Here is a 27,545-nt window from a genome sequence, read left to right as displayed (position 1 = left end):
CCACCATTGTTGACGATAGGGGGAGGTTTGTGGCGGTGGCGGGGCGGTGGGAAGGAAGGACTTTGGTTTTGGTTTCGGTTTATGTCCCGCCGGCCCTGCAGGCCGCCACATTTGCTGAATTGGGCAGGGCTTTGCTGACTCTCCCGGGGGGCATGCTGGTAGTGGGAGGGGATTTCAACGCTGTGGGTTCCGGACTGCTGGATAGATACCCGCCCAGGGACACAGGGGGGGCTCAGAAATGGCTTCCAGACCTCCTAGACACGTTTGGCCTGATAGACTGCTGGAGGCTCCGGCACCCCACACAGAGTCAATACACGTTTCACTCCGGGGCGCATGGTAGCCTCTCCAGGATTGACTACCTGCTCACTTTGGCCGCACATGCCTCGTTGATATCCGAGGCGAGGCACATGGCACGTGGTATCTCTGATCACTCGCCAGTGTGGATCCGGCTGGATCTCGGTCGGGAGGGAGGAGGGAGGGTGGCCCCCATTAACCCTTGGTATTTCCGAGACCCCAAGATGCGCAGCGCCCTGGTAAAGAAGGTAGATAATTACTTTAAGGACAATCTGGGATCCGTGGACTCGGCGATCTCGCTGTGGGAAGCTTTTAAGACCGTGCTTCGGGGGGAGGCCCTCTCCCTGGTGGTGACTGCCAAGAATCGGAGGGATTGCGAAGTGCGGCAAGTAGAGGAGGAGATTGCGGCCCTTGAAGGGGATATGGAGGAGGAGGTCACAGAGTCCTCATTGCATGAGCTTTGCTTGAAGCAGGCGGAGTATAGGGACCTGGTGACTGACGCCGCCAAGACCCTCAGCAGGGAACAACAGGGCCGTCTGTATGATGTTGGAGATAAGGCAGGGAAACTCCTGGCGTGGCTGGACAGGAAGGAACGGGTCAATAGAGTGGTGCCAGAGTTGATTGGAGAGGGGGGAGAGGTGATTGTGGAACCTGAAGGGATTGTGGAGTGTTTCGCGGAGTATTTTCATAGGGTTTATTCCTCTGTGTCGGACAGGCCGCCCGAGGACTCGTCTGATCTCCTTCGTGATATCGAGTTGCCCTGCCTCTCTGACATAGATAGGGACGATTTGGATGGCGACATCACGGTTGACGAGGTGGCGGGGGCGATTCGCGCGTTGAATTCGGGTAAGGCCTCTGGACCGAACGGACTGCCGATCGATCTGTACAAACTGTTCCCGGATAGGGTCGCCCCTCACCTGCGCGCCATGTTCTTGGAGGCGCGGGGAGATGGGATCCTTCCGTTGGATCAGCGGCTGGCGTCGATCGTGGTCATACACAAAGAGGGTAAGCCCCGAGATAGATGCGCCTCCTATCGGCCCATTTCACTCCTCAACGCTGAGCCGAAAATTCTGGCCAAACTCCTGGCAACCCTTCTGATTAGAGTACTTGGCGATCTGGTCCACCCGGATCAATCTGGCTTTATCCCGCACCGAAACACAGCATTGAACCTTAGGCGTCTTCATGGCGTCATCGCCAGGGCGGGCACGCTGCGTGAACCGGCTGTTGTGGCATCTCTCGATGTCACGATGGCCTTTGACACGGTGGAGTGGGCATATTTATGGGCCGTGCTGGCCACGTTTGGTTTCGGTCGCGGGTTTGTGAGTTGGGTCCGGTTGCTGTACGAGGGGCCACTAGCGAATGTTGTGGTGAATGGTCGGGCATCTGCTCCGTTTCAGCTTGGAAGGGGTACTCGGCAGGGCTGCCCCCTGTCGCCTCTGTTGTTCGCCCTCGCCCTTGAACCGTTGGCTGCGTGGATACGTTGGCACCCGGATATACGGGGCCTTCGGTGGTCGCCTGATCACGAGGACCGGATTTCACTTTATGCCGATGATATCCTGCTGTATCTTGCCTCACCTAAGAAGTCACTTATAGTGGTCTGTGACGTACTCGCATCGTTCGGTAGGAACTCGGGGCTTGTGATTAATTGGGGCAAATCGTACTTGTACGTTCTTAGTGGCGAGGTCCCACCGATCCCTAGAACATGTTCGATACAGGTTGCCCAGCAAGGTTTTGTGTATTTGGGGATTTTTATATCCATGGATCCTGCTGTGCGCTATGAGAGGAACCTGCTCCCCCCCTTGGCACGCTTGAGGCGAGATGTTGAGGGTTGGCGGAGGCTGCCGCTCTCCCTTGTTGGGCGTGCGGCCCTGTTCAAAATGATGTCTCTTCCCCGCTTCCTCTACGCCCTCCAGAACACCTTGGACTGGGTACCGGCTAAATACTTTCGGGAGGTCGAAGGCCTCCAAAGGACGTTGCTGTGGGATGGGCGGCCGCGAATAGCTATTTCAAAGTTGACGCTCCCATGGTACGATGGGGGCATTGCGCTCCCAGACATCCGACGGTACTACTGGGCCACGCAGTTGAGCGCGATCAACCATGGGTTTTACGGCCCTGCCCTCAGCCCTGGGTATGCCATGGATAGGTGGCTGCTGCGCGGCGGCAACTACTACAGGGCGTTGTATTCGCGGTCCCTAGACTCGTCCCTCACGGGGCCCACAGGTGTGGCGGTGCGCGTATGGAAGATGGCGACCGACTCGCTGGGCTGGAAGGACAGGCTAACCCTCGCTACCCCATTGTTTGAATCGGAACGGTTGGGAAGACTCTGGCATACGAAGGGCTTTGATAAGTGGGATCTGATAGGGATATCCAAGGTGGGGGATGTGCTGCATAAGGGGAGGGTGAAGTCTTTTGAGGAGTTGCAGACTGAGTTTGAGCTAGGGCCTTCAGAGTATTTTAGGTATATCCAGCTGCGTCACGCCCTCCGATCAGTCCTAGTGGAGGGTGAGAAGGTGCCGGAGTCCTCTCCCCTTGAGGACCGAGTCCTTGATGGTCATATGCCCGAGAGCACGATTTCGCTCATATATAAGAAGTTGATAAACGTCCGGGCAGACTTGCTATTGGGGCTGAGAGAACAGTGGACCAGGGATGGCCTCGAGTTGGATAATGAGGACTGGCAGTCAGCGGTTTCTTCGCCTAAGGAGGTTGCGATCCCGTCGCGTCTGAGGCTGGTGCAGCTCAAAATACTGCACCGGGTGTATGTTACGGGGCCACGGCTGGTCCACATGGGATTCTCGGAGGATGGCCTGTGCAGAAGGGGATGTGGTATGGTGGGTACTTTCCTGCACATCATTTGGGAATGTGGGGTCATTGTGGAGTTCTGGAGGAGAGTCCATGCAGTTATGGGGGAGGTGATGGGCATTGTGGTACAGCCGGAGGCGCGGTGTTGCCTCCTGAACGTTTGGGGGCCCACTGATCTTGATGAGGCACAGACCCAATGGGTGACTCTGGGTAACATGGTGGCTAAGAGGGATATCGCGCGATTATGGGGCTCCTCGGGTCCCCCTACACTGACCGCGTGGAAGGAGAACATGGATTGGAGCATGTTTAGGGAGAAGACGGTCTACTGCTCTAGAGGTCGCCCCCGGAAGTGGCACGCCATCTGGGGGCGGTGGAACCAATATAGGGGGGGAATATGTCTTGCCCCGGATCTGGAACCTCCCGAGGAACAGCTTTCCCCCTGACCTACCTTCCAGCACAGTTTGGTTTAGGTACCCGTTCTGGGCCTCTGCTGTTCCCCTTCTTCCTCCGCACACAGTCTTATAATTAGTAGATGAGTGGGGTCCTGCCTCCCCTGGGGGCTTTCGCCATGGGATTTCAATGTTCTGCCTTGCTGGGGTTTGTTGTGTGGTTTTTCTGTGTTTATTTAAAACTGGACCTTTGCATTACTCTTCGTACTGTATCCGGGACGCATTACTGTATCTAACTTGCAATGCTGCCGAACCTTCGGGCTGTCGGCTGAATAGCTGTGTCCTGAATTTCGAAATAAAGGTTTTCAAAAAAAATAAAAAAAAAATATGTCTTCTTCAACTTGTATCCTTGATGGATCTGCGAATCCCCATACCTCGCTACCGTATAGCATTTGTGCCTTACAGATAGCCCTATATAAATTCAAGATTTGTTCAGGAGCCCATCGTCCCAACCTGTGTGCGAATTTCATAATTGCCCCCGAAGAGCTAGTAAGTGATGTACATTTCTCTTCTATCAATTTGTTGAATCTGATGCTGGTGTCAAACACAATCCCCAAGTACGAAAATGTCTGCACTTTTCCTATGGGGTGGGAGCCAATCCTAAAGGTGATTTTCCTGCATGGTCTTTTTCCCATCTCCATGATGTAAGATTTGGAGAGGTTAGCAAACAACTCCAGTTTCTACATAAAAATAACGAAACCATCAATTAGTTCCTGGAGGCCCCGCGCGGTGCATGACAGAAGCACCGCGTCATCCGCGTACAATAAGACCGGTATTTCTCTATTGCCTATCCTCGGACTATCCGCCCCCAATACCCCCAGTGACTTCTCTAGGCCATTAATATATAGTGTGAATAAGAAGGGTGCCAATATACAGCCCTGTCTAACCCCCCTGGAGCAGGGAAAGGAGTCCGCCATGTCACCCTCATCATTATACCTGCCCGTTATTATTTGCATTATGGAAAGCTGCACTGCTACTGTACTTGTTGTACCCTCTGTTGTGTTGTGAACTCGGCATAAACTTTCCACTACACTAAAGACAAAACAATTCTTTTGTCAACATTAGTTTTAATGTAAGACGCGTCAGAAACCGTAAACGGTCATAAAATATGTGAGCAGTTCACTTTTCTTTTGTGTGTGAAGTGAGCAGATTTAGAAAGGGACTAGATGATTAACATTTGAAAACATGCCTGCCAAGGGCTTCATGTTATGTAGAATACCTTCGGCCAGTTCTGGCATCTAAGCCAATAACACTTTGCTCCTTGAAGAAGAGGTTTGTGTTCAGGGTGAATCCAAATGACTTGGCACAATAATTCTGTCTTTGTGGGGTTGATTTTCAGGTAGGTGCTGGACAGTCAGGTCTGGATGAGGTACAGACAGTGTTTGGCACATTGGTTGTCTTGAGCAGAGAAGACTTTGAAGATGAATTGTGCATCATAGGCATACTAGTGAACACTGACACTATTTGTGAGTAGAGTTGGATCAAGCAGATCCAATTTATGAGTATAAATAAGAACATGTGCAATTTGTATTCATTTGTATACGTGTACGTATGTATTAGTATATGTATAACACAAACCTAGCTGAAGTGCTGAACTGAGGCGGTGAGCCCAACGCTACAATTCAAGATGTCTTACAACAAGCAGTCTATTCAACAGTTCCTAATGTGCAGATGGGTAATGTTCTTTGAAGTGAGTGGTCTTCAATTTCTTTGTGACTCGTAGGAGGAAAAGCCAAAAACTTTGCAATATTCACAAAGTTTACTATGTTCTTTATGAAAGTTCCAAATAAAACAATTTTGAATCACCCCATACAATAGGTATGAGGTACTGGTGGTAGATAAAAAGTCAGCTGGGACTTGAATAGTACTATTCGTCTTATATTTGAGTAGGCTGGGTCTGAAGCTAGCCAAACATTAGTAGAGTGACTGTTGTTTCTAGGGTATTCATATCGTTCACAGCAACCCAAAGGTGGAAACGTTTAATGTTACCAAATTTATAAAGTGCATGGCTGCCCCAGCAACGGGGCTTCCCAGCTCGGGTTCCAGATCGCAAAGAAAAGAAGGGAGTCCGAGGCAGGCAGATTATGCCGGAAATATCCAGGTCTCTACTACCTTTCTGAATGCCCTGTGGTTCTAAATGCTCCTCATGGAACCCGGGAGGGCATTCCAGAAGGTAGAGGCCAGGTCACAAAATGACCGGCCACACGGCTGTACTCTTCTGACTGGAGGAACACATGTCAGATGTTGATCTGCAGAGCGCAACGCGCTGCTAGGGACGTAAGGGATAAGAGGATTGGATAGAATAGGGGGAGATTGGGAATTTAGAATGCTGTGTGATATGCACAGTATCTTTGTTAGACCTGGCACCATTGGCGTGGGTCTACCTTCCATTTGTTTGCCTTTGCCTCCTGTGTTTTTGCTGTGTGTTGGACTTTTGCTGGTCTAGATGCTTTGCGCACTTTGCCACTGCTGTTCAGTGCCAAAATGCAAGTGCTCCCCCTGCTCCCAAAGTCCTTCAGATCTTTGGAAAGTTCTCAGGACTCCCTATTAACAAGGCCAAATCCTCCCTATATCCCATTAATTTCCCTCCAGCATATCTTGGCTGGGCAAATTACCTACAGGTCCTGAAGGACGGGTTCCCATATCTAGGGGTGTACATCACAGAGGACCCCCACTGTGCATGGGCATGAAATGTTAAACCCCAGGTGGCTTGTTTGTTAAAAGATCTAGGATTTTGGACAACACTGCCACTGTCTGTTACAGGATGGTCTGCTATCTATGAGATGGTGGCCTTCCCCAGACTGCTCGACAATCTGTAAAACTACCAATTACTTGTACCACAGACCACTTTAAAGATGTTAGACTCCAATCTACGCGGGTTCCTATGGAACCATCACACACTGAGGGTAGCCCTTTCTAAATGCTACAAATCTACCTATGATGGGGGCATCGCAACGCCAGACACAACCTCATACTATAGAACAGCGCCTCGTTACAGTGAACAAGCGGTGGTTCCATGCAGATGTAGACCCCGCCTTTACAACTGAAAAGTTGGTGATGCAGGGTACCCTCCTACTGCATTTGTTGTACGGGTATTTGCCTAACAGAGACATTCCACCCGCCACATCCGCTGTCTGGAGTGACACTTACAAATCACTTAGATGGAAGGGACGCATAACAAATGAAACTCCACTGTGGTGGGGGAGACCATGATGCCACAAGTTTCAAACCTTCAGAACTTCAAACATGGGCCATGATTGGCATTTCTAAGTTAGGGAATGTTTTAGCAGGCAACACGATGAAATCCTTTCTAGGCCTCCAAACAGAATTCAACCTACACTGCACACACTTTTTTTAATACTTCCAACTTCCATATGCGCTTACACCCTAAGTAGCAGAACTTACATAGATACCACAGTACAGTCCACTGGAGGATAAGATACAGCTAGACACATTACATAAACACAAAATCTCCCAGGTGCATCGATCACTGGTGATGAATTCACTGGACAACTTTGCTCGCCTGTGAGAGATCGGAGAGGGGGACTTGGGTCAACTCTCTGAGGAAGACTGGAGGGAAGCTCTGACCTCACCCTATGAATCAGCAATAGCTGGCACATTTAAAATTATACCATGGGAATATCTCCATAGGACATACTACACAAAAGACAGGCTCACTAGAATGGAAGCATCACCTTGCAACATTGTATATGATGCAATACAGAAACTGGTGACCTTCTCCACACAGTCTGGGAATGCAAAACGTTGAAACTGTTCTAACTGTTCTGGGAGGGTGTGCTGGGGAGTCTGGGGTGAATGCTGGGGCACTGGACCCTACCCCAAGACCATCCATATCATGAAGGAGATAGACACTGGCAGATATAAGGCTGCGCTATTATAGCTGGGGCTGGGGCTGGTGGTGGTGAAAGGGGACATCGTTGGGGTGTGGAAGGGAGGCACTGATATACAATAAAGTTGTCTCGTCATGTGGGGTGGGGTGGGGTGGCAAGGGAAGAACCTTAGGGAATGGCTAACTGTATTTCCTTACCTCATGTTACTTCTGTTGCCAGATGTCTATTTTCTCTTCACAGTACAACTTGCTGGTGAATGATCATAATTAAACCAATACAATGTTTTATAGTGAAATTGTTTAAAATGGAGTCAAATGAAGTAGAATACACAGTGGGCATTACACTTCTAAAAGAAAAAGCATTAGATGGAACTGAACCATCAATGATTTAATAAATATTGCTAACCAGGCCATTCAAGAAATCCTCCAAAGGACTGCACCAAAGCTTTCAGCCAAAGGCTCTTCTCCACCAAATGCTCCATCTCCATGGCCGGTAAATTCTGAAGCAGAAGGGAAGCAATAAGGACCCCGGGGTTCAGAACCATGTTTTCTATCTGCTGCAGTTCCATTTTGAAGGCAACGTCCCGTACAAACACTTGCACATCTTCTGATGGTCTCTGCGGAAGATGTCTGAAAATATATGTGAGAAACTAATTAACAGGTTAGTCATTAATGTGTTCATTTAGAATAGAAAGTAGTTAGCACATCAGATTAAATTCTAGCCTTATCTAATGTAAAGGAAATAGATCATAGGGTGTCGGTTCCTAAATCATTGGTAAATAGCCCACAAGAGGAAATCGAACTCCATGAAAAAAAAACTGCTATGGGATATTGTAGGGGTGGGGTAAGCCAAAAGTTTAGACCCCCACCCATACCTCACAGCAATCACAATGCCCACATTTACTGGATCAGAAATGGTGTTAAAACCTTAATTTCATGAGGCAATATGTCCCTTTTTTAAGACACCTCCTAATGCATCCAAATGTCCGGAAAAACAATCAATTTAGTAGATGTGCCCACTCAACTGAGTTTTAGATAAATAATAAGTTAAAGGGATTTATAGTTCATAGGTAAAGCAGTATAGAGTCAATGCCATAAAGGCGGACTGAATAAGGCAATACAGAGAAATTCAAAATCAGAAAATATTGTCCGAAGTGGACAACAAAATTGGGACTGTAACAGACAACATCCCTAATAGATCAGGAAAGTCTTTGCGCTCGCTCCAAAATTCTAGTGTTTTTATACATTATTTTTGCATATTGCATATTACATTACAGAACCTGCAGAACCCCTATGGTGTGAGGAAATGTATTGTATCACACCAAATTAAAATAAATCGTCATATTACCTTACCACCCAAGCACTATTGCACTACATGAATAATTATTCAGCACCCTCTATGCTAATGTCATTCGGAGACCCAAGAACAAAACAAGATGCATTAACAACTGAGTGTTATATCAATGAAAAAGGCACAGTAAAACAATGGAAAAAACCTTGAGGAAAACGGTTGCTGTGTAATAAATGAGCTGGGCAAATTAAGTTCATCAAGAGCAACAGACAATGAGAGTGGCAATAAACCTGTACATCTTAGATTGAGTGTGTACTACAGAAATTTGTAAGGAAAGACGGAGGTGGGAAAGACATGAGTGACAAGGGAGACCTTCATCTTGGAAAATATGGATTTTATACCTAAATTGAGGACTAGTTATCAAAAAAAATAATTTCAACACATCATTGAAAATTAGTTTAAAAACACTAGTTTTATATCTGTATATACATTTGTAATCGATCTTAAAAATATATTTTGGATGCTATTAATAAAAAACAAAATTATATAAACGCTTAAAAATCTACAATAATATTACCAATGCACTCAGTTGGAGCATGACTGGGAGAATTTGTATGGCACCATACACAACAGATTCCTAGTGCCACACTAACTAGAAATCGTATTCTAAACAAGCATTGATAATGCATCGGTTGCGCCGATGTAATGAAAAGAGCTGTTTTCATTAATCATCATGCGGGAGAAGGAAAGAGCTTCCTGACAGATAATAAAGGAGTGGAGAAGATGTGGCGCAATGGCCGTTGCTGCTGACTCGAGAGCTGGGGTGTCCCGTTTTAAGTCTCGTCGGCGCCGTGCAACATCCTGTGATTCTATGCAAATCACTTAATCTCTCTGGGTGATAAATTGTTATATAAATATGCTGCAAGAGTAAAAAACAAACAAAAAAAAAACAAAAGAGTAAGAAAGGCAAAACTTTATCAATATATAGTTCCACCAAAGCGGGTGCTAACAGTATTTTGGCGGCAGGAAACTGATAAGAGAAGCAGATGAGGAAGAAGCATTGTTAAATGTAGAAAAATATGATACAGCTAATAGAAATAGAGGAAAGGTAAGTGGCACGTACAGAAACCAATAAGAAGCCAGGAAAGAGAGGAGGCGGGATGTAAATCCCTTTTAAGTTTATATTAAAAACAATAGGTTTCTCAAACACAGCGCAAGCGCTGTGCAGGTGAAACCTAAAGATCCTATCTGACCTTCAATAATGCAGGAAACGTAACAGAATCTTATGAACTAAAGAGGTCAAAGGCAGAAACATGTTGGGAATGTGTGGAAATCAAGGTACCAAGCTTGGAAATATGGGTGACTGGAAATTCATTTCAATGTAGGTAGATTTATTAAGCACATTGTTACCTGATGGGCTTTTAACCGCTAGGTAAGTTATGCTCAAATATTAAGTCCTAGTCAAATAAGTAGGTTTTAAGTTGTTTTCTAGAGCTGAGCAGGCTGTCATTTGATCAAGGCATTCCAGAGTTTGAGGGCAAGCAAGGTAAAGTAACGCCCCCCCACATCTAGCCTTTTTCACCCTAGGGATGGTTGGTGCAGGCTTGTTGACCTGAGTGCTCTGTTTGGCTGATAAGGACTGATCAGTTGATGGAGGATGTGAGGACCCGTCTTTTGCACGGTGAGTCATGCACAATGCTTTGAACTGAATCATCTGTAGCAAGTGCAAAGTGAGGAGTGACGAAGATGCAGAATGAAAGTTGGGGATACCCAAGAGGACACGGGCCACAGAGTTTTGAATTACTTGAAGTCTTTTGATGACTGAAAGTGGACTCTCCAAATAAAGGGAGTTCCCGTAGTCCAGGCGGGACAGAATCAGGCCTTGTACCACCACTCTCCAAGCGGCAGCCCCATATAAGTGTTTTCTTGAGAGCTCGTAGTAGGCAAAAACAGTTGAAAGATAACTTCCTGGCCTGGGCACCAATAGTAAGCTTACTATCAAGTGCGACACCCAGGCTCTTTACTTCTGCCTTGAGTAAAGGATGATCGCCCAGGGAGGAAGGCTAGCTAAGCTTGTCCCAGAGCAATGGGCTGTTACCAACCACCACGACCTCAGTTTTGATGTTGTTTAGCTTGAAACAGCTAGCAGGTATCTATTTGGCAACTTGCTGTAGGCATACATTAAGTTGCTGTGAGACGTTCCAAACTGCGAACTTTACTATGCAGCAGCACAACTGCAGTGGCCATACTCACCAGCAATTGCCATCTGGGAACTACTGCCGCTTTGTGGCTTGACTCGGAGCACTGACAGGAGCCTCTGGAGGTATGCGGGAATCGAGCAGTTGAAGGAACTCTATTTAGAGGGTATTGTTATGCCCTTTTAAAACGTTACAGACACCTACAGGTTGAGTGCTGGCTAGTTCCTGACCTTTTATACTGTACTAAATGCGCTGCGAGCCACATGGATTGGGGCGAGGAGGAGCATCCTGACTCTGTGGTACTGCATACGTGTAGTCATCCGACAGCATACGGCATGGTATTACCGCTCTTTACACAGCACAGAACAGTGCTCCATTGAATCAAGCGAGGGGGGTGCGCGCCAGATGGGATGACATACTGCTGAAGCTTCTGTCAGAAACGGCTTAGTCCCGGGCACTTCATATGTTCAAGAGGGTATCCTGTAACCCCAAGTTTCATTTCACGCAATTTAAATACATCCATCAGGCCTACTTTGCGCCTAAGCACCTCAAATGCATGTTTCCGACCCTCTCCCCCGCATTTCCTCACTGTAATCTACAGAAAGCAGTGTTTTACCACATGGTGTGGGATTGCCAGGTGTTGCAAGCGGTCTGGTACTCTGGCACTGGGTGACAGCAGAGGTTTCGGAGATGGCAGCACATATCACTCCCACACGTTCCTCCTGCCTGCTGGAGCTTTGCCCCCGTGTAAAAGGTGACAAACACTTACATACATTTCTTGACCTAGCCTTTGTTCTGTTCAAAAGTCAGGTGGCCATGGCGTGGAATTGCCCGTCCTGCCTGATGTCCAACGTTGGCTCCATGACCTATTGATGTGGACTTGGACAGGAGTTCACACCCTTCAGTGGCTCTGCATGAAGATGATCTTCCGCAGCTGGGTGATTTTCCTGCTTAAAGTAGAAGCTAAAAATGACACGCCTCCACCTTGAGCCCACATCTATGCGCACAACACTCATGATGGTGCATGCAAGCGTGGAGGCGAGGTGAGTGCTCCCAAGTAACTAGCGGGTGCCACAGGTACCCACAGATGCACAATCATCACCCCACACACACCTCTTTGCACATATGTCTGGTCCCCTGACTCCACTTCACTTCACTTCCACAGACTATGCCCTTAGGAGCTATGACCCCTCCATGTGACCTGTTCATACATCCTGACTTTGCCTATACTCTTGGTGGGAGCTCCCTATGGCTGTCCCTTCCCCACACACACATCATGACTCCTCACACATTTAGTGCAGACTCCTGAGCTCGTTTGCTTTGCCATTATGTTCTGACATGTTTCTCTGTTTATTAGTGCCATTTTTACCATGGGAACATTTGTGTCACCAGTTATATTGATCGGCTAGGAGCTATTGCATATACCTCATGAAACTGCAATATTATGTCTGAAGATATTTTTGAAGCGGTTGCTTAACTCTTTGCAAAAAATCTAAAACAAATTTTAAAAAAAGTTGCTGTGAGATCACTTCTGTATCTGTGGTTAATGAAACAATCTGCGTGTTTTCTGCACAGGAAACCATGAAAAAACCTAAGGAGCAGATTATATGTGACAAAGGACTGACATGCATATTAAACCGCGTTGGACTCAATGAGGAGCCTTGTGGATCGCCACATTCCGGATGATGTGTGGCTAAGAAGAACAGACTTTCCCGGAGAATGCTTTTACCTGCGGGCTGCAGTGGACTAGTACCTCTAGCCCAGTGGTTTTCAAACTTTTTGATGCCGGGACCCCCCCCATCAAAATATTTTAGGCATAAGGACCCCCTCTTGCCAAAAATTTCTAGAATCTAATATTCCTTATCATTGACAACCATAAATATTCTCCAGAGAAACAGTCAATCTGTGGTTGCACCTCATTAGTACCAGTTTAACACTCAAATATAGCAATAACCAACAAAAAGGTAACCTGTACAGTTTTACAAAGGGCCTTCTACAGAGCGGTAACACCTGTTGCTGCTTTTTAGTAACTTTTGAACCTTTTGAGTAAATAATTTTTTTGTTAAAATTAGCAGATTAAGCGGCAGATGATGGATTATGTGGCAAATGCGGCAAATCTATAATTATGCTAAAATCGCTGTGGCCCTACACCATTTCATTGTAAATGAGGCCCATAGATTTTAATAATATTCAGACCCTATGTAATGCAATTTTTAGGTCTCGCCTGGCGAAAGCAGCGCATGCGCTGCACTCGCCATGAAGAGGACCTTTTGGAATCAATTCTCCCCGTGGGCTTACATGCACGCGTCTGCATGGACAAAGATGGCTGCTCTTGCCATCTGTCCAAAGCAGACAGCATACGCGTGTCCGTACAGACTGTGGACAGTCCAAAACCATCGTGCAAAGCTTTCGTTGTCATAGCAATGAAAATGCCGCTTCGCGTACGCAGCTTGCCGCGTATGGGTGTACAAAATGTGCACGCGCTCGCGCATGGTTGCATGCTTGCAATTTCCCTCCCTCCCCCCTTCCATTGTGTGCATGCTTTGCCGCGTATGTGTGGACAAAATTTAGTTTTTGTTGTCTCATGTTTTCCTAGAATTCTACGCCTGAAAAGGGCTCTCAGAGTGAAAGCACTGCGAGACCTAACCGTGGTAGCAAAAGCTGTGTATGCTCGTAATGTACAGCATGTCACTCCTGACTCCTTGGCATAAACGGTAGTTCTGAACAGGGACTACCCTCACAAAGTCCATTATGCATGAAATGGTATGTTTAAACTAGCTATTTCATTTTTGGTGAGAGATCTGGGTCCCCTTCGTCTTGCACCATGGTGTGAACTCCATTTCCTACTTGAAAGGCTGTGAGCCATTCGGGTATTTCCAACTGCGAGAACCGCCATGTTTCAAACCGTTCTGTGGTATCTTCCCCCCCCCCCCCCGGAACGTCCTCGCCTCCCTGCCATCGTCGGAGAGTTACAGCCGTTCTCTTCTTCTCCTCAGCGCCCCCACCCCCTTAGCGAGCTGCGCCCATATTCCCTTTCCTGCAGTTTGACATTTGATTCATTTGCCCTTTCCGTTGGCGTCCAGACATTTTAAAAAATGTAGCTCCTGTGCTGTGTCTTGAGGAGCCTTTGAACCCTGAAGCCGTACTACATGCCAGAACTGGCCCATCGCCTCGCACTGGCGAGACAACACCTTTATATATTTACAGGTTTTCTACAGCCCCCTCACCCCCACTTTTCAGTATGACTCCCCCAGATAATCTATCCTTCTCTTTAGCCTCCCATGTTGGTTACATTTGATCACCAACCCCCAAAAAGTGTTTACAACATCCCTTTTTAGACCATGAACTGCATTCCTTGCACTGAGTCACATCTGCATTGCTATGCCGTCGCCTTGTTATGCTTAAAGGTGTGTTTGGCGGTGGGGGCCGTGGATGGATGGTTGCCCCCACCCCTTCTCCAATACACACTCATTGGAAAACGCACATCTCGTGGGAATCAAACTGGATTGCCCTGATACACCCCCCACCCCAAAAAAGCATTTGTGATGGCGCGCCTTCAGTTCGGGTGGAAATAGGTAGTTTTAAATGGCGTATTCGTGTGTATGAGTATCTATATATACACACATTTTGGGCACTTGGTGCTGTAAGTAAGAAAATGCCCTGTTTGCTCAATTTGTAGCAATGCTTTACATAGTCAGTTTTGACACCCTCCCCATTTTACTCTTTTATTAACATTTGTGCTTCTTCCCCACCATAAAACCGCCGACAATCTTTTCCGAGCATAACCAGGGGTTCTGCTTCCTGGGGTGCTCCTATCCCGATCTCCAAGCTAGGTCATATGCCGGAGTTTTACAATGTGTGTTTTCTTTCTTTTCTGTTAATGTGCTCATTACTTCACTCCATCATTGGTGCTCTTCCGAGGACATGGGTGAAGAGCCGCCCTGTGCCCCTCTAGTTTTCTGACTTTAGATGCAGTTCTCATGACCCCAACCCCCACAGAGATATACACAGAATCCTAGGTGGAAGGACATATTTTTAAGCCAGGCAGTGTTCAGACCTTGTTTGATATGGTGCATACCATCCACCCTGAGATAGTGGATAGCAGTAATGTCATTTCTTATCTAAAATGACCCCCCACCCCTTCTTTTGTGTGCTGGCATGTGTTGGGGGGGCATTTAAAAATGCAATTGTTTCAGAAGCCCCCCCACAGGATAAGCCCCTCACAAGTTGCATTACTTTCCCCTTTTAACAACAAACCATAAAATGATTTCAAATGGTAAAGGCAGGGGGGGGGCAAATGCTGTTCCTAACGCAGGCAAGGGGCCGTTTTTGCCCCTTTATAAAGAATGCTGTCTGAGTTGTTTTTATTTTATATGCCCGAAGATGCCCTCGCCCGACTGCTACCCTCCCCAGGATACTCACACCAGGGTTGTGACAAAACTTTTTTTTTGCTCTTAAAGAAACCATGCTCAAATCACTTGACGTTTTTGAGTGGTAGTGCAATGCGTTCAAGAGGCCGGGAGGGCTCTATGTATTGAATGTGCGAAAAGGGATTTAAAAAAAATAGCACTTGAAATGCGATCGGAAGAGATATTATAGAACGGGACAATATTGGGGTGCAGTGTGCTTAGAATTTAAATAGAGAAGGGGGTTTCTCTATTTAAATTCTAAGCACACTGCACCCCAATATTGTCCCGTTCTATAATATCTCTTCCGATCGCATTTCAAGTGCTATTTTTTTTAAATCCCTTTTCGCACATTCAATACATAGAGCCCTCCCGGCCTCTTGAACGCATTGCACTACCACTCAAAAACGTCAAGTGATTTGATCAATTGAAAGCAACTGCACTCTCCGAGAAATCAAAGCCATGCAGACATCTGAACACACTTTTCTGACAGTGTGCTACTGGCCTGAAAGAAATGCAAATGTTCACAACGAGTTAATCTGCAAATCCTTTACATTTGCAGATTAACTCATTTCACACATTTGCATTTCTTTCACAGGCCAGCAACCCACTAGTAGAAAGGTGTCTTTAGCGGACTACGATTCCCCTGCACAGGAGATTCCCGGAATTAACCGTCTGGGAAGTTTTCTTTTATCAAATGAAGAGTGTGACCCCCTTCCCATGCCTCCACGGCGCCCCTGGGGGTCACGCCCCACAGATTGAAGACCACTGCTCTAGCCCGAGGGAGTTCTGGATTTGCCTTTGGTGCTCAGAGAGGCTTCTTGTTACTTTGGGGCAGGTCTCTGGTCCGGGACAAGTTGCAGTCATGCAGTCGCAGGGTGGTTGCCATAGGTGCAGGTTATCGTACCTTTGCTTTGTGCAAGTCCTTAAGTTGCAGACTCTGGTCTCTGCTTTGTCCTTCGCAGCAAGATATTTCAGATCTGAGGTCCTGGTAGCAGGGTGCTCCTTAAATCCTAGCTTCAGAGGCTTTAGGGGTGTGGGTGCAAGTAGCCACTCAAACTACTTGCACCCAGACAGACCAGGATACTGCACATAAGCTGCACTACCTGCGGTGACGGAAGAGCTAAAAATGGTGCTTGATGGTCATTCTTCTTTTGCAGCTTTCGATACGGTCTCACATCTAATCTTATTGCAGAGATTGGAATAGGGAGGGGTCAGCCCTTAATTAGTTTTCATCTTTTCTAATATCAAATCTCTAGACTAAATCTGCAAGTGACCGATTGTAACTTTTCCTTTTCTCCATTGAACGCTATGCTAAAGTTTTGCTGTAGTGAATCGCACCGATTTATTTTTCCTTCTAAAATCCACAACTTCGGTTACACTTATCCAACTGTATTTATTTTGGTGTCTAAATTTATAAACAAAAATGTGCTCTATTTGTATAAATTGGTGTCAGGTTTCTTTCGAGTCAGGTCTATTATTTATCGTCCATGTTGGTACTCTGAAATGCTTAACATGTTCCTCTGGGGGTGGCAGGTCCCTCACGATCCCCTATGCTTCCTCCTAGGGGTATTTGATGGCCTGGACGGCTCTCGAGTCGACAAGCGTTTCTTGGGCACAGTGGTGGCTGTGGCCAAGCGAGATATCGCAGCAGTTTGGTCACAGGCCAAGCCTCCCACTGTACGTACATGGCGCCGAGGGGTGGATTGGTGAGCGGCCCAAGAGGAACCCCTCTTCGAGGCCCGAGGGTGTCCTGAAAAGTTGGAGAAGGTGTGGGGCAAATGGTTAAACATGCTGTTTTGAACTTTATGCTTGTTTTCCACTTGTATTGCTGCTCTTTCTCCTCAGACGAGAAGGCTGATTGAAGGGCCTTATATTTAGCTCAGGCCTCCTGCTGTCTGACGATGGACATTGATGTACCGTGCATTCCTTTGCTGTCCTAATAAGTTTTGTTTCTACAAATGCTAATAAAATTGATAATCAAAAAAACATGTTCCTCTAAGGAAAGCTTGACTGCTCTGTGCCACACTACCAAGACTGAGTTAAGGAGTTATAAGTGTCAATCCAAAGGACCTATCTTTGGGGTATTGTGAGAGTATTGCATAGTGAGGCCTAACCAGCCTCACTACATAATACCTTCCTACATTAGAGTTACAGCTGTCTGATCCAGAAATTGTGTTTTGCAGTATCACTTTTGACGTTGGACCCAAAATTGTTTTTTCCAGATTAAAAAAAAAAAAAGTTTAATTAGAACTTTTAATGCCCTGTGGAGACCCCCATTCCAGAGTAAAGCAAAAAAAAAGTTAGGCAAACATTTTTAACATTTAAAAAAGTTTTAATAAGGTCCCAACTATCAAATTAAAAGTTAGTGCACGATATAGGCTGGTCAGAATCTCTGCCTGTCAGTCACCCCGGCTCTGAATATTAGTGATCTAAGAGCGTTGTGCAAAGCTAGGGGCGTTGGAGCTATAGAGCAACAGCCAAAAAGGAGGACTCTGAAATATGTGAAAGAGGAACTAGGGAGGGAGGGCCATTCCTCAGAAGAAGACTCCGAAGAAGGTGAGGATGATGTCCTAGCCCAAATTGATAATGATGGGGAAGAAGGTGAAGACCACATCTCTCCACCCTTTGCCAGACCCCTTCACCAGCAGGAAGTGACAGTAGTCCTCTAGCAGACCCCCTACTGGTAAGGTGAAAGGAAGCCTTGAGGACGAGCTTGGTCTCCTCTCACTAGAGGAGAAAAAGATTAAACTTGAGGAAAGAAGGCTAGCCCTTGAAGAAAGAAGGGCCAAGATGGGCTTGAGGCCCAAAGATAATGGTGGCAGCAATGTTCATAGCAAAAAATAAGAAGCCTTTGACCTTTTATCCCCAAAGGTATTGTCCCAAGGTTTAGTGATGGTGATGACATCAACAAATGGTATACAGCCTATGAGAGGGCTTGCAAACTGAGAAGTATAGATCATCAGAACTGGGGCTCTCTATTGTGGGAGTTGTTCTCAGTCAAGGGTAGAGATAGACTTCTGACCCTTGATGAGGATGTGGCTGAGTCCCATCAGCATATGAAGGAGACCCTGACAGAAGGATTTTGACTCACCACAGAAGAGTGCAGAGTGATGTTTAGGGCCAACCATAAAGGTCAAAAACAGACGTGGGTGGATTTTGCCGATTCCTCAGTCAAAGCACTAGAAGGCTGGTCAAAAAGTGGACACTTATGATTGGCTATATAATATAGCACATTTTGACTATTTGTACCACAAAGGAATTGACCCAGCCATTATCCGTCCTGCATCTCGAGTCCCCCTTTCCTTTGACACTAGAGATTAGTGCACACAGCTCTAAACATTGGGAACTGTACCTCATTCGTGTGGCCCCTGCTGTATCCCTAGCGGACATCATGAACAGAGGGACAGTTTCGCACCCATGGATAAACTGTGGTCCAGTGCAGTATAGAGGTCGCTGGCCCCGTGGACATGCCCCCACAGCGCAGACATTGCAGACAGACGAATCCGCCCTCTCCACATCGGAGAAGCTGGACAAGGTTCTGGCAGCGATAGAGTACTCAAGAGTCACAATGGAAGCCAGGTTTGGCTCACCTGCTAAGACTTAAGCCTTCTCCATGACAACCATCGTAAACTTCTAGACAAGGTATCTGAAGGCGAGAGAGCCGTATCCACCCTGCAGCTTCAGGTAGAGGACAATCAAGCCGCGATTAGAAATCTGCAGAGCCGATTGACAAACCTGGAGAGCGGAGCAGAGGACTTCGAGCAGAGGTCTTCAAACATTTTTACTCTGAGCCCCCCTAAGCAAAATGTTTTGAGGTAGGCCCACCCTCCAAACTTTATGGCAAGGATTGGGAGCGGGAGGGGCATGGCTGAATGCAGCGAGCGGGGCTTATGAGATGATTACAAGAATACTTTTTCTATAGCTTATGAACCGCACTAAATATGAGACTTATAAAACAGCAATTCCATCAAAGAAAAACAGAAATTATCCCAAACAAACTGCTCCCCATAATTGGGGTGTTGAGCCCCTCACACTGTTTGACCCCAATCGAACTACACCTGCTGCACTAATGATAACTGCAGTTCTGAGTAGCAGTTTATCTCCCCTGCATCTTTTACCTCTTCCCTACCATGACGGATCATCACCTCGGTCCTAATGCTTGAAAGGAAAATAAGCTCTGATGCCCCTTTTTTAAAGGTAGACAGTCATAACCGTGATGCAATGGGCCCCTCAAATCCCTGGGCTCCAGTCCTGCTGCATCTGCTTCCTTAATGAAAACCAGCAGTGGCCACTTACACACTTGGCAGCAGTACCAGCATCATTAATGAATGTCCCTAAAAAAATAAAAACCACTTTATTGTGCCCGTCTTTGGGGTATATTACTAAAGAAGCTGTCTCTGGCCATTTGTAAACATAAAAATGAGTCCCCATACAGTGGTCCCTATTCTGGGCTTTCTCTCTGACAAGATCTATGAATCTCGCTCCTTTCTTCTGTCTCCTAAACCATTACTGTGAGGCCCAAGGGATCGAGAGGATTCAGGCTCTGGATCTGAAATGCAACCCTGTGGGCCTTCTACCTGCCACCCCATGGACTCAGCTTTCACAAACAAAAACTGCCCCTGAATGGTTAATACTGACTGAGGTTCCTCTGCCTGAAATAGAAGGGTGTGGTGGTAGTGCAGAAAGTTAAAAAAGAAACCAGCCTTCTTACCAGCCATTAATTGATTGAGTCACTTAAAGCCAGGGCCACTGGAATTAGGAGTTTTCTCAACAGCAGTGATTTCCACATAATTATCAGTTTACTGCATTTGCTACGTAATCTGCAGATTCACCACAAAAAAAACTTGATTCTAGCTCATACGGAACAAAAGTTACTTAATGCGTGACAAAGTGTTTGAAAGCAAAAGAAGGCCCTTTGCAAAGATTGACTGGTAATCTTGTAGTTGGTTCCTGCTGTATTTGGGTGTTAAACTGGTACTAATGAGGTGAAATATTTTCCCTGCCAGCGTTACCTTGAGTTAAAATGAGAAAAGAATTAAGTAATACTAACTACAAAATGTGGCGCATTGTGCCGCATAATTTACCTTTTCTTGCAGTATAATTTAGTCAAACCTGCCGCATAATGTGGTCCTCTTCTGCTGAATAATTTTAGTTGTTCTGCTTAAAGCTTCATGGTGGCAAAGATTTATTCTTTTTGAGATGTAATGCAAGGGTGTTATCAGCTGAGATCTGGAACAGTGGAGACTCTTACAAAAATGTCTGCATTAGAAACATGTTTGATTACTGATTACTAAAAAGTATATTTTGTAAGAAATTGTTTTATCTCAATCACTGCATCATTTTGCAGCAGCCTAGCTTAGCGTATGTAAATACTGTTTTAAAATAATGACTTACATATTCACAGTGCTTTCTGCCACAGGCTGGGATCTCATAGCACTATAAACGGGGCCACTGGAATTATGCGGCATAGTTGACTAAATTCTGCAGCAAGCAAAGATGAATTATGCTGCATAATGCTGCATATTTTGTAATACCATTACTGCATTCGTTTGCAATTTTCACATTTGTTAACACTGTCCTGGCCTTTATTGCCCCTCATATGTATCACATTAACACCCATATATAGCAATAAGCAACAGAAAAGTGACCAGTCAACCTTCAGAAAGGGCCTTCCACTGCGAGGTAACATGTGTTGCTGCATTGTTAGTAACTTTTGAACTGTTTGAGCTAGAAACATTTTTATTTTTTTTAAATCTGAAAATGATGCAGCAGATGATGGATTATGTGGCAAATGCAGGAAATCCATAACTATGCGCTGTGAGTGCAGTGTGAGTGTGAAAGTGAAGGGTGAGAATGAGGAGTGAGTTGTCTGAATGCAGGGTGCATGCCCAGACACGAAGTAAATCAGCATGTTATTGACGGTGGTGAGGGTTTCAGATACAAGTTAAACTATTGCTATTATGGCATTAATCAGGAATCAAGGGTGAAACAAATAAATAATGCGATGATCCTGCAACAAACTTCCAGTTTTATGATTAGTATTGTCAGCTCATTATTCTGATGTCGCAGACGGTACAAAAAGAAACAATCACCTAAAGCCGTATTTTCAGCACTTATCTTTGTGTACTTCGAAGAGCAAATATAGATAGAAAGTACTTTTAATTGTGTTCTAAGGCGGCCTGGATGATTCATGACTGATAATTAAAGGAAACAAAGACAGAAAAGTCACAATACAAATTAATACATACTTTTTTATTTATAACCGTATTTAGTGTAAAGACAAGGTATTTGCAGCTTCTTTAAACAACACATGGCTGGCATTTTTCTATTGGCAACCCTACTTTAAATTCCTTTTCATAAAATGCATTTTTACACTACAGCAGTAATTGTAAAATACAAATGTAAGGAATAGGCAGAGTGGGGGCTCAGGGGGTACTGGAACCAGAAAACTAACTAAGCCTCGGTAACCAATTTATAAAGGTATGTAAATATGCAAATGGTCTTTGAAAAACTCGGCTGTGCCAGAGATAAGACTCCAGACACTGCTAAGCAGAGCCCATAGCAGTGAAAACAGCCTGTAAATGCAGCAAATAAACATTGCCACACTTCCAGACCATCTTTATTTACATGTACTTTCAGAGGCATCTGTGCCCTCCTGGGAACCCGTCCATGCCTTCCCCCCCAGGGGGGCCCGTCCCACAGTTTGAAGACCTCTGACTTAGAGGGACGCTCTCGCAGGAGTTACATTCGTATTGTGGGAGTCCCGGAGGGCACTGAAGAAACAAACTATGTCTTACATAGAGACCTGGTTCAAAACCTTTACAACCAGCCCCTGAACTCACCTCGTTCTAGGTTGTCATTCATGGAAATTAAATGACGCCTCTGCCAGCGGAGTATTGAGTATTCCCTGCTGTTTCCCGTACGACTCAAAATTATCTATGGCAGAACCACTACTTTCTTCACTGACCCTACAGAGGCACAGGACTGGGCTGACCAGGGCACATGTAGGGGGCAGTCCGAAGTCAACATTGGGCTCTAATGTCTCTGGGGGCAAGCAACGGAACAAGAAGCACAGCAAAACTACACTGAAATCCTCATTGCGGAGGTAACTGGACAACTCCCCAGACCTGGAACAAATTATTGCGGACCGTCGGAAGGCCATCCAGGCTGATGCAAGTCTAGGGCCAAGCCTCCTGCCCACAGATGATGACTCTCATATCTTCACTTCTTAAGAAGAGTCTTTGCCTACAGAAGACTCCCGAGCGGATTCACAGACGCCACCCTGGGTGACGCTGCAGACAGCTGACACCCTCATCTGGTCACATTGCAAGAACTTTTGGTAGACAATTACATATGATTGAAATATTTATGCAGCATACACTCGCCGCCACCAACGAACTACAAATCTAAGCACTAAAGGGCTCCTAAGCTACATTACACAGCATGCACATGCAGCAACCCCGTAATCACCTCACATGGACTTTCTCACCTGAAAGTTGCATATCTGAAACACTACTATAGCATGTTGCTCACCACCAGATCATAATCCTATGCACTGAAGGGTTTTTAGACTACTCTGCACAAAGTACACTTGAAGCCTCTCCCCATGATACACTAAAGCACAATCACTATGCTTTGTCTGGGCATACTGCTCGTAGTGGTAGGTCCCCAGTATTGGGATTATTTCCCTCCCCAGTTATTACTGTTGCCCTACACTCCGTCTTCCCACACAACTACTTTGCTATGGCAGGCATAATGCATAGGTCTCTGCAGTGGTGATCGAGGGATGGACTCCCAGTGCACTTAACCCACATCATACATATGCAGACATGGCTCATATCGCTAATTTTTTATCCCTTACCCTAAACATTGGTGGGATGCACTCAGCTAGGAAACAATATGCTATCTACTACATCAAGCGCCAACAGGTACAGATAGCTTTTCTGCAAGAGATGCATATCACAGGAGAAGAGTTGGAATGGTTGCACAAGCGTTGGAGGGGCACCCTATGCGCCACGACTTACTCCACATTCGCCTTAGTGTGGGTTCGCCCTGGATCCCTTTTCAAGAAACTAACAGACTGATAGACAAGAAGGGACTCTATGCCTTCATTGAAGGCCACTTGGATGGCTGACTAGTCCTCCTGGGCAGTGTATATGCACCAAATACTGACCATGAGAAATCCCTCTCTACCCCATTTGCCCATTTCACAACATCATCGTGGGTACTGGGTGGAGACTACAATTGTGTACTTGACTTAGCCTTACACCTAGCCCCCCTCTTGCAGCGCTCCTTTCCCCACACGCACAGACAGAACGCTTCCGAGCCTGGGCGCAACCATGGGAACTCACTGATGCATGGCGACTGCCATCCCACATCCCAACATTCAATCAATCAATTCCACATAACCTGTATGTGCGACTTGACCGTTTTAGTTGTTCTCCTGCTCTAATACCCATTATACAGTATGCTGACTACCTATGGTGGATAGTATCAGATTATGACGCTCATGTCATTGACCTTCAATGGGCGCCACCCTTACCATCCACACCACTTTGAAGTTACTGTGGGACTGCCTTGAAGACCCGGTGTTCAGGAAGGAACAGTGTACTTGTATCCGATGATATTTTACTGAGAACCAGAACACTGTGTCCATGAGGACACTGGAATGGGACGTCTTTAAGGTGGCTGTTAGAGGAGCCTGTATCCAGCAAATTACTGGGGTACACAGGACACTAGAGAGGAACATAGAGTAGATAGAGCTGAACAGTAAGGCAGCGAAGGTTGACCCTGCATTTGTCCCACAACTGGTAGACTCTAATACCAAGTATGTGGCTCCTCAAGAGTCTACAGCTGTACAATTTTACCGCCTACGCTTCTATGGTCCATCGAGAGGGAGTCAACCCTGGCAGACTTTTAGCATGCCTTATACAACAAGAGTCTGTGACTCTCCCATTACCGAAGTGGTGGATCGTATTGGTTCTATGGTCCACACTCAGTATTCTACACGCCTTCTATGAGTATTACGTTGCCTTATACGAAGCACCCCCGAGCACCTTAATGAACTGAGCAGATGACTTTCTAGGCACCATTAATGTCCCTCACATTTCGATCCCCACAAAGCTCTCCTTGGAGGGACATCACGCCAGTAAAGGTTAAGGAGGCAATCTGTGACCTTGCCTGGAACAAAACCCCGGGCCTAGACGGTCTGACCTTAGAGTACAGTCACACCTTTTTGTTCCTCCTGGCGCCACAGCTGATGACAATGTACGCAGCGGCTCTAAAGGAGGGTGAGCTTCCCCACTCACTGTGAAATCCCTCTTGGTTTGTATCCCCAAACCAAACAGATGCTACACAATTGGCTTCCTAACAACTAATCGCAATACTTGGAGCAGAGTATAAAATATTAGGTAAACTAATAGTCGACCCATATACCCAGATCCTCCCTGGCCTGGCCCATTCAGATCAAAATGGCTTGTGCCAAGTCGCAGTACCTCCCAGAATATTTGCAGGATTAGGTGAAAGGATGATTCCAGAGGGCAGCCTGCCTCATACTCGACCTAGAGAAGGCATATGACAACCTGACATGGCATTCTCCATTTGCTGTCCTCACTCAAATGGAGATAGGATTCAAACTCCTGGTCTATACCAAAACACCTATATTCCAACCCAATTCCCTGGGTTTGACTTGGCCGTCTAGTCTCTGCTTCTTTTCCAGTGGGCCGGGGAACGAGACAGGGTTGCCTGCTCTCCCCCATATTGTTTGCGCTTGCCATGGCGCCCCTAACCATCTGAATGCGAGAAGGGGGCCAGGAGTGGGACATCCCACTTGCAGACAGGATACACGTATCCGTCTATGCAGACGTTCTGGTCTTTTATGTGAGGGACATCACAGCCAACCTCACGCCCATACGAGATGTGCTGGCAAAATGTGCCTCTGTTGCCGGGCTCAGAGTCAACTGAGTGAAGTCGACCATTGACCCAATCAATCAAGAGCATGCACTTCAAGATGTATATCTTGGAGATACATGTCTCGCCTGGCGTGCACAGGCAACACCCTACTTAGGGATTTGCCTCTATCACACCTCAATGGATCTCTTCGAGGGGAACCTACGTAAGGCCATGGGGGGCATACGAACCCAAGTGCACTTCTGGCGATCCCTCCCAATGGCTCCCATTTGCAAAATCCCTCTGGCAAAAATGATTTAGCCCGCCTCCTTTATTACTTAACAAACCTCCTGATTAAATCACCTCACTCATTCAAGGTACCTGAAATACTTCTATCTTTCCTCATCTAGGGATCAGGCCGCAGACGAGTGACTCTAACCAAACTACAACTAACATAACATAACATGTCTATTTGTAAAGGGCATGTTAACCCCCAAAGGGGCATCTTGGTGTGAATAACAGATGTTTATTGTTACCCAACTCAATGGGACTCATTTTATCGACCTCAGAAAGGATGAAAGTCCGAGTGGACCCGCCGGGAATTTAACCTGTGACCATGAGGTCGAACACAGGCCCCTTCAGTGGATGTATGTCCACTAAACCACCAGACCCCGCTACCGGTGGACTGACGAAGCCTGGGGGCTAGGTCCTTCCAGGCCTATTTTTTGGCACCACAGGCCCAATTGTTGTACCGCTGGGCAGCAAGGTGCAACCTAGCCGAGACTGGCTCGGAGATCGAGGCCATGCTGGGGCCCTCACTCTGGCACCTACTTCCCCCAGGGACACCACCCTCTTCCTCCGAGCCCCTGCAGGTGGCAGTGGCGAGGACTTGCAAGACTAAGCTACATCACCTCTCCCAGGAGACTTCCCTCTATGCCCCAAATCTGCCCCTGATAGGCCTGCTGCGCGACAATGGTTATTAAACTGCAGGGGAGCTATGGATTTTTAGACAGCTCAATCGTTGCCTGAGGTAGGCGACCTCTTCAAGTAGGGCCAACCTCTCACCTTCAATCAGCTGACCGAGGACAGAGGCCCGGCGGGGCAATTTCTCCTACATAGGCAACTCAGCCACACTTGCCACACACTATGGGATCTTACACGGGTAGAGCCTATGACACACCCGGTGATCCAGACCATATTGACTATGGGACCTGGATGCCACTTCATCACCTTGTTGTACAAGGCCATACGCAAATTGATGGCTGCCCCCCTAACCGCACTTCTCCAAAAATGGGAGGACGAGTTAGGTATTTTACTTCATGACAAGAAGTGGGACAGAGCACTTGAGTTCCCAAAGAAAGTGTCCCGCATCTCACGGTTCAAGAATATACAATTTTTCAGATTGTACAGGGCATACCTAACCCAGCGCAGTTGCACTGTTACTTCCCAGAGACCTAATTTAGGTGATCATGCTGCCGTACCCCAGACGCGACCCTCATGCATATGTTATGGTAATGCCCAACCCTTCAAGACTATTGCCACACCATACATACCATGCTACAAGAAGTCACAGAACTCAAAGACATACACACCTGGGAGGCATGCTCCTTAGGCATACTCAAATCCCCAAAAAAACACATAGTATGGACACGTTATGCGGCCCTGGTTCTGCTCCTTGCTAAACGCACAATCACGCTGCACTGGGATTCTCCCCAGCCCCTCCTGTAGAAGTGTGGAGGGGTCGATGCGCAAATGAGGGGAGGATGCACTTAAAATACCAGGGGATTCGTCAGCTATCATGTTCCCACAGTGGGCAACCAAGCCCAAACACTTCTGCCAAGGAAATGATGACTTACCCTCATGAACACACCAATCCATCCCCATCAAGGCGGGGCCCTCCCCCAAGTGGGATTTCATTGCATGGTGGTCACACATCAGAAGCTCCACCACGCTCCCCTGAGCCAAGAACCATCCATCTTGTAGGAGCGGTTACATTTAATCCTACCCACCAATCCCCCTCCCCCCCCCCCCCAACTCTGTTTTACCACAGTTCACTCCAAGTTATGATCAGGCAGCAATTATCCCCCCAAAAAGTTGTACATGTTGTGTGAAAGCTCTACTAGCTATGTATACATCTTGAGAGTGCATACAGGGAAGGACTCGATTAGGATCCAAAATCCACAGCTACCAAATTAGAAAAAAAGGGTCCGTTTTCAGGGAAAAATGTGATGCGTCCATGTTGTGTTTTGGCCCATTTCCTGTTGCGGGCACGAGCCCTACCCACGCAAGTGAGGTACTATTTTTATCCAAAGACATGTGGGAGCACAGAATAGTAGAACATTTATTAGTACGAAGTGCATTTTTCTG

At 46.5% G+C, this 27,545-nt stretch overlaps 1 protein-coding gene across 4 annotated transcripts in view; it reads right to left on the bottom strand.

The window, feature by feature from the left end:
- The window catches only part of GNPAT (glyceronephosphate O-acyltransferase), a 654,210-nt gene that overhangs the window by 281,753 nt on the left and 344,912 nt on the right, over positions 1–27,545 (bottom strand). For all 4 annotated transcript variants that reach the window (XM_085612021.1, XM_085612024.1, XM_085612023.1 and 1 more), the window contains exon 9: positions 7,799–8,022. In XM_085612021.1, coding sequence (XP_085468147.1) covers positions 7,799–8,022 — 224 coding nt within the window. The remainder of the gene's footprint in view (positions 1–7,798; positions 8,023–27,545) is intronic.

This window comes from Triturus cristatus, chromosome 6, assembly GCF_964204655.1.
Source record: "Triturus cristatus chromosome 6, aTriCri1.1, whole genome shotgun sequence".
Classification (NCBI taxonomy): Eukaryota; Metazoa; Chordata; class Amphibia; order Caudata; family Salamandridae; genus Triturus; species Triturus cristatus.
Note: the sequence above shows the minus strand (reverse complement) of the source record. Positions and strands in the feature narration are given on the sequence as shown.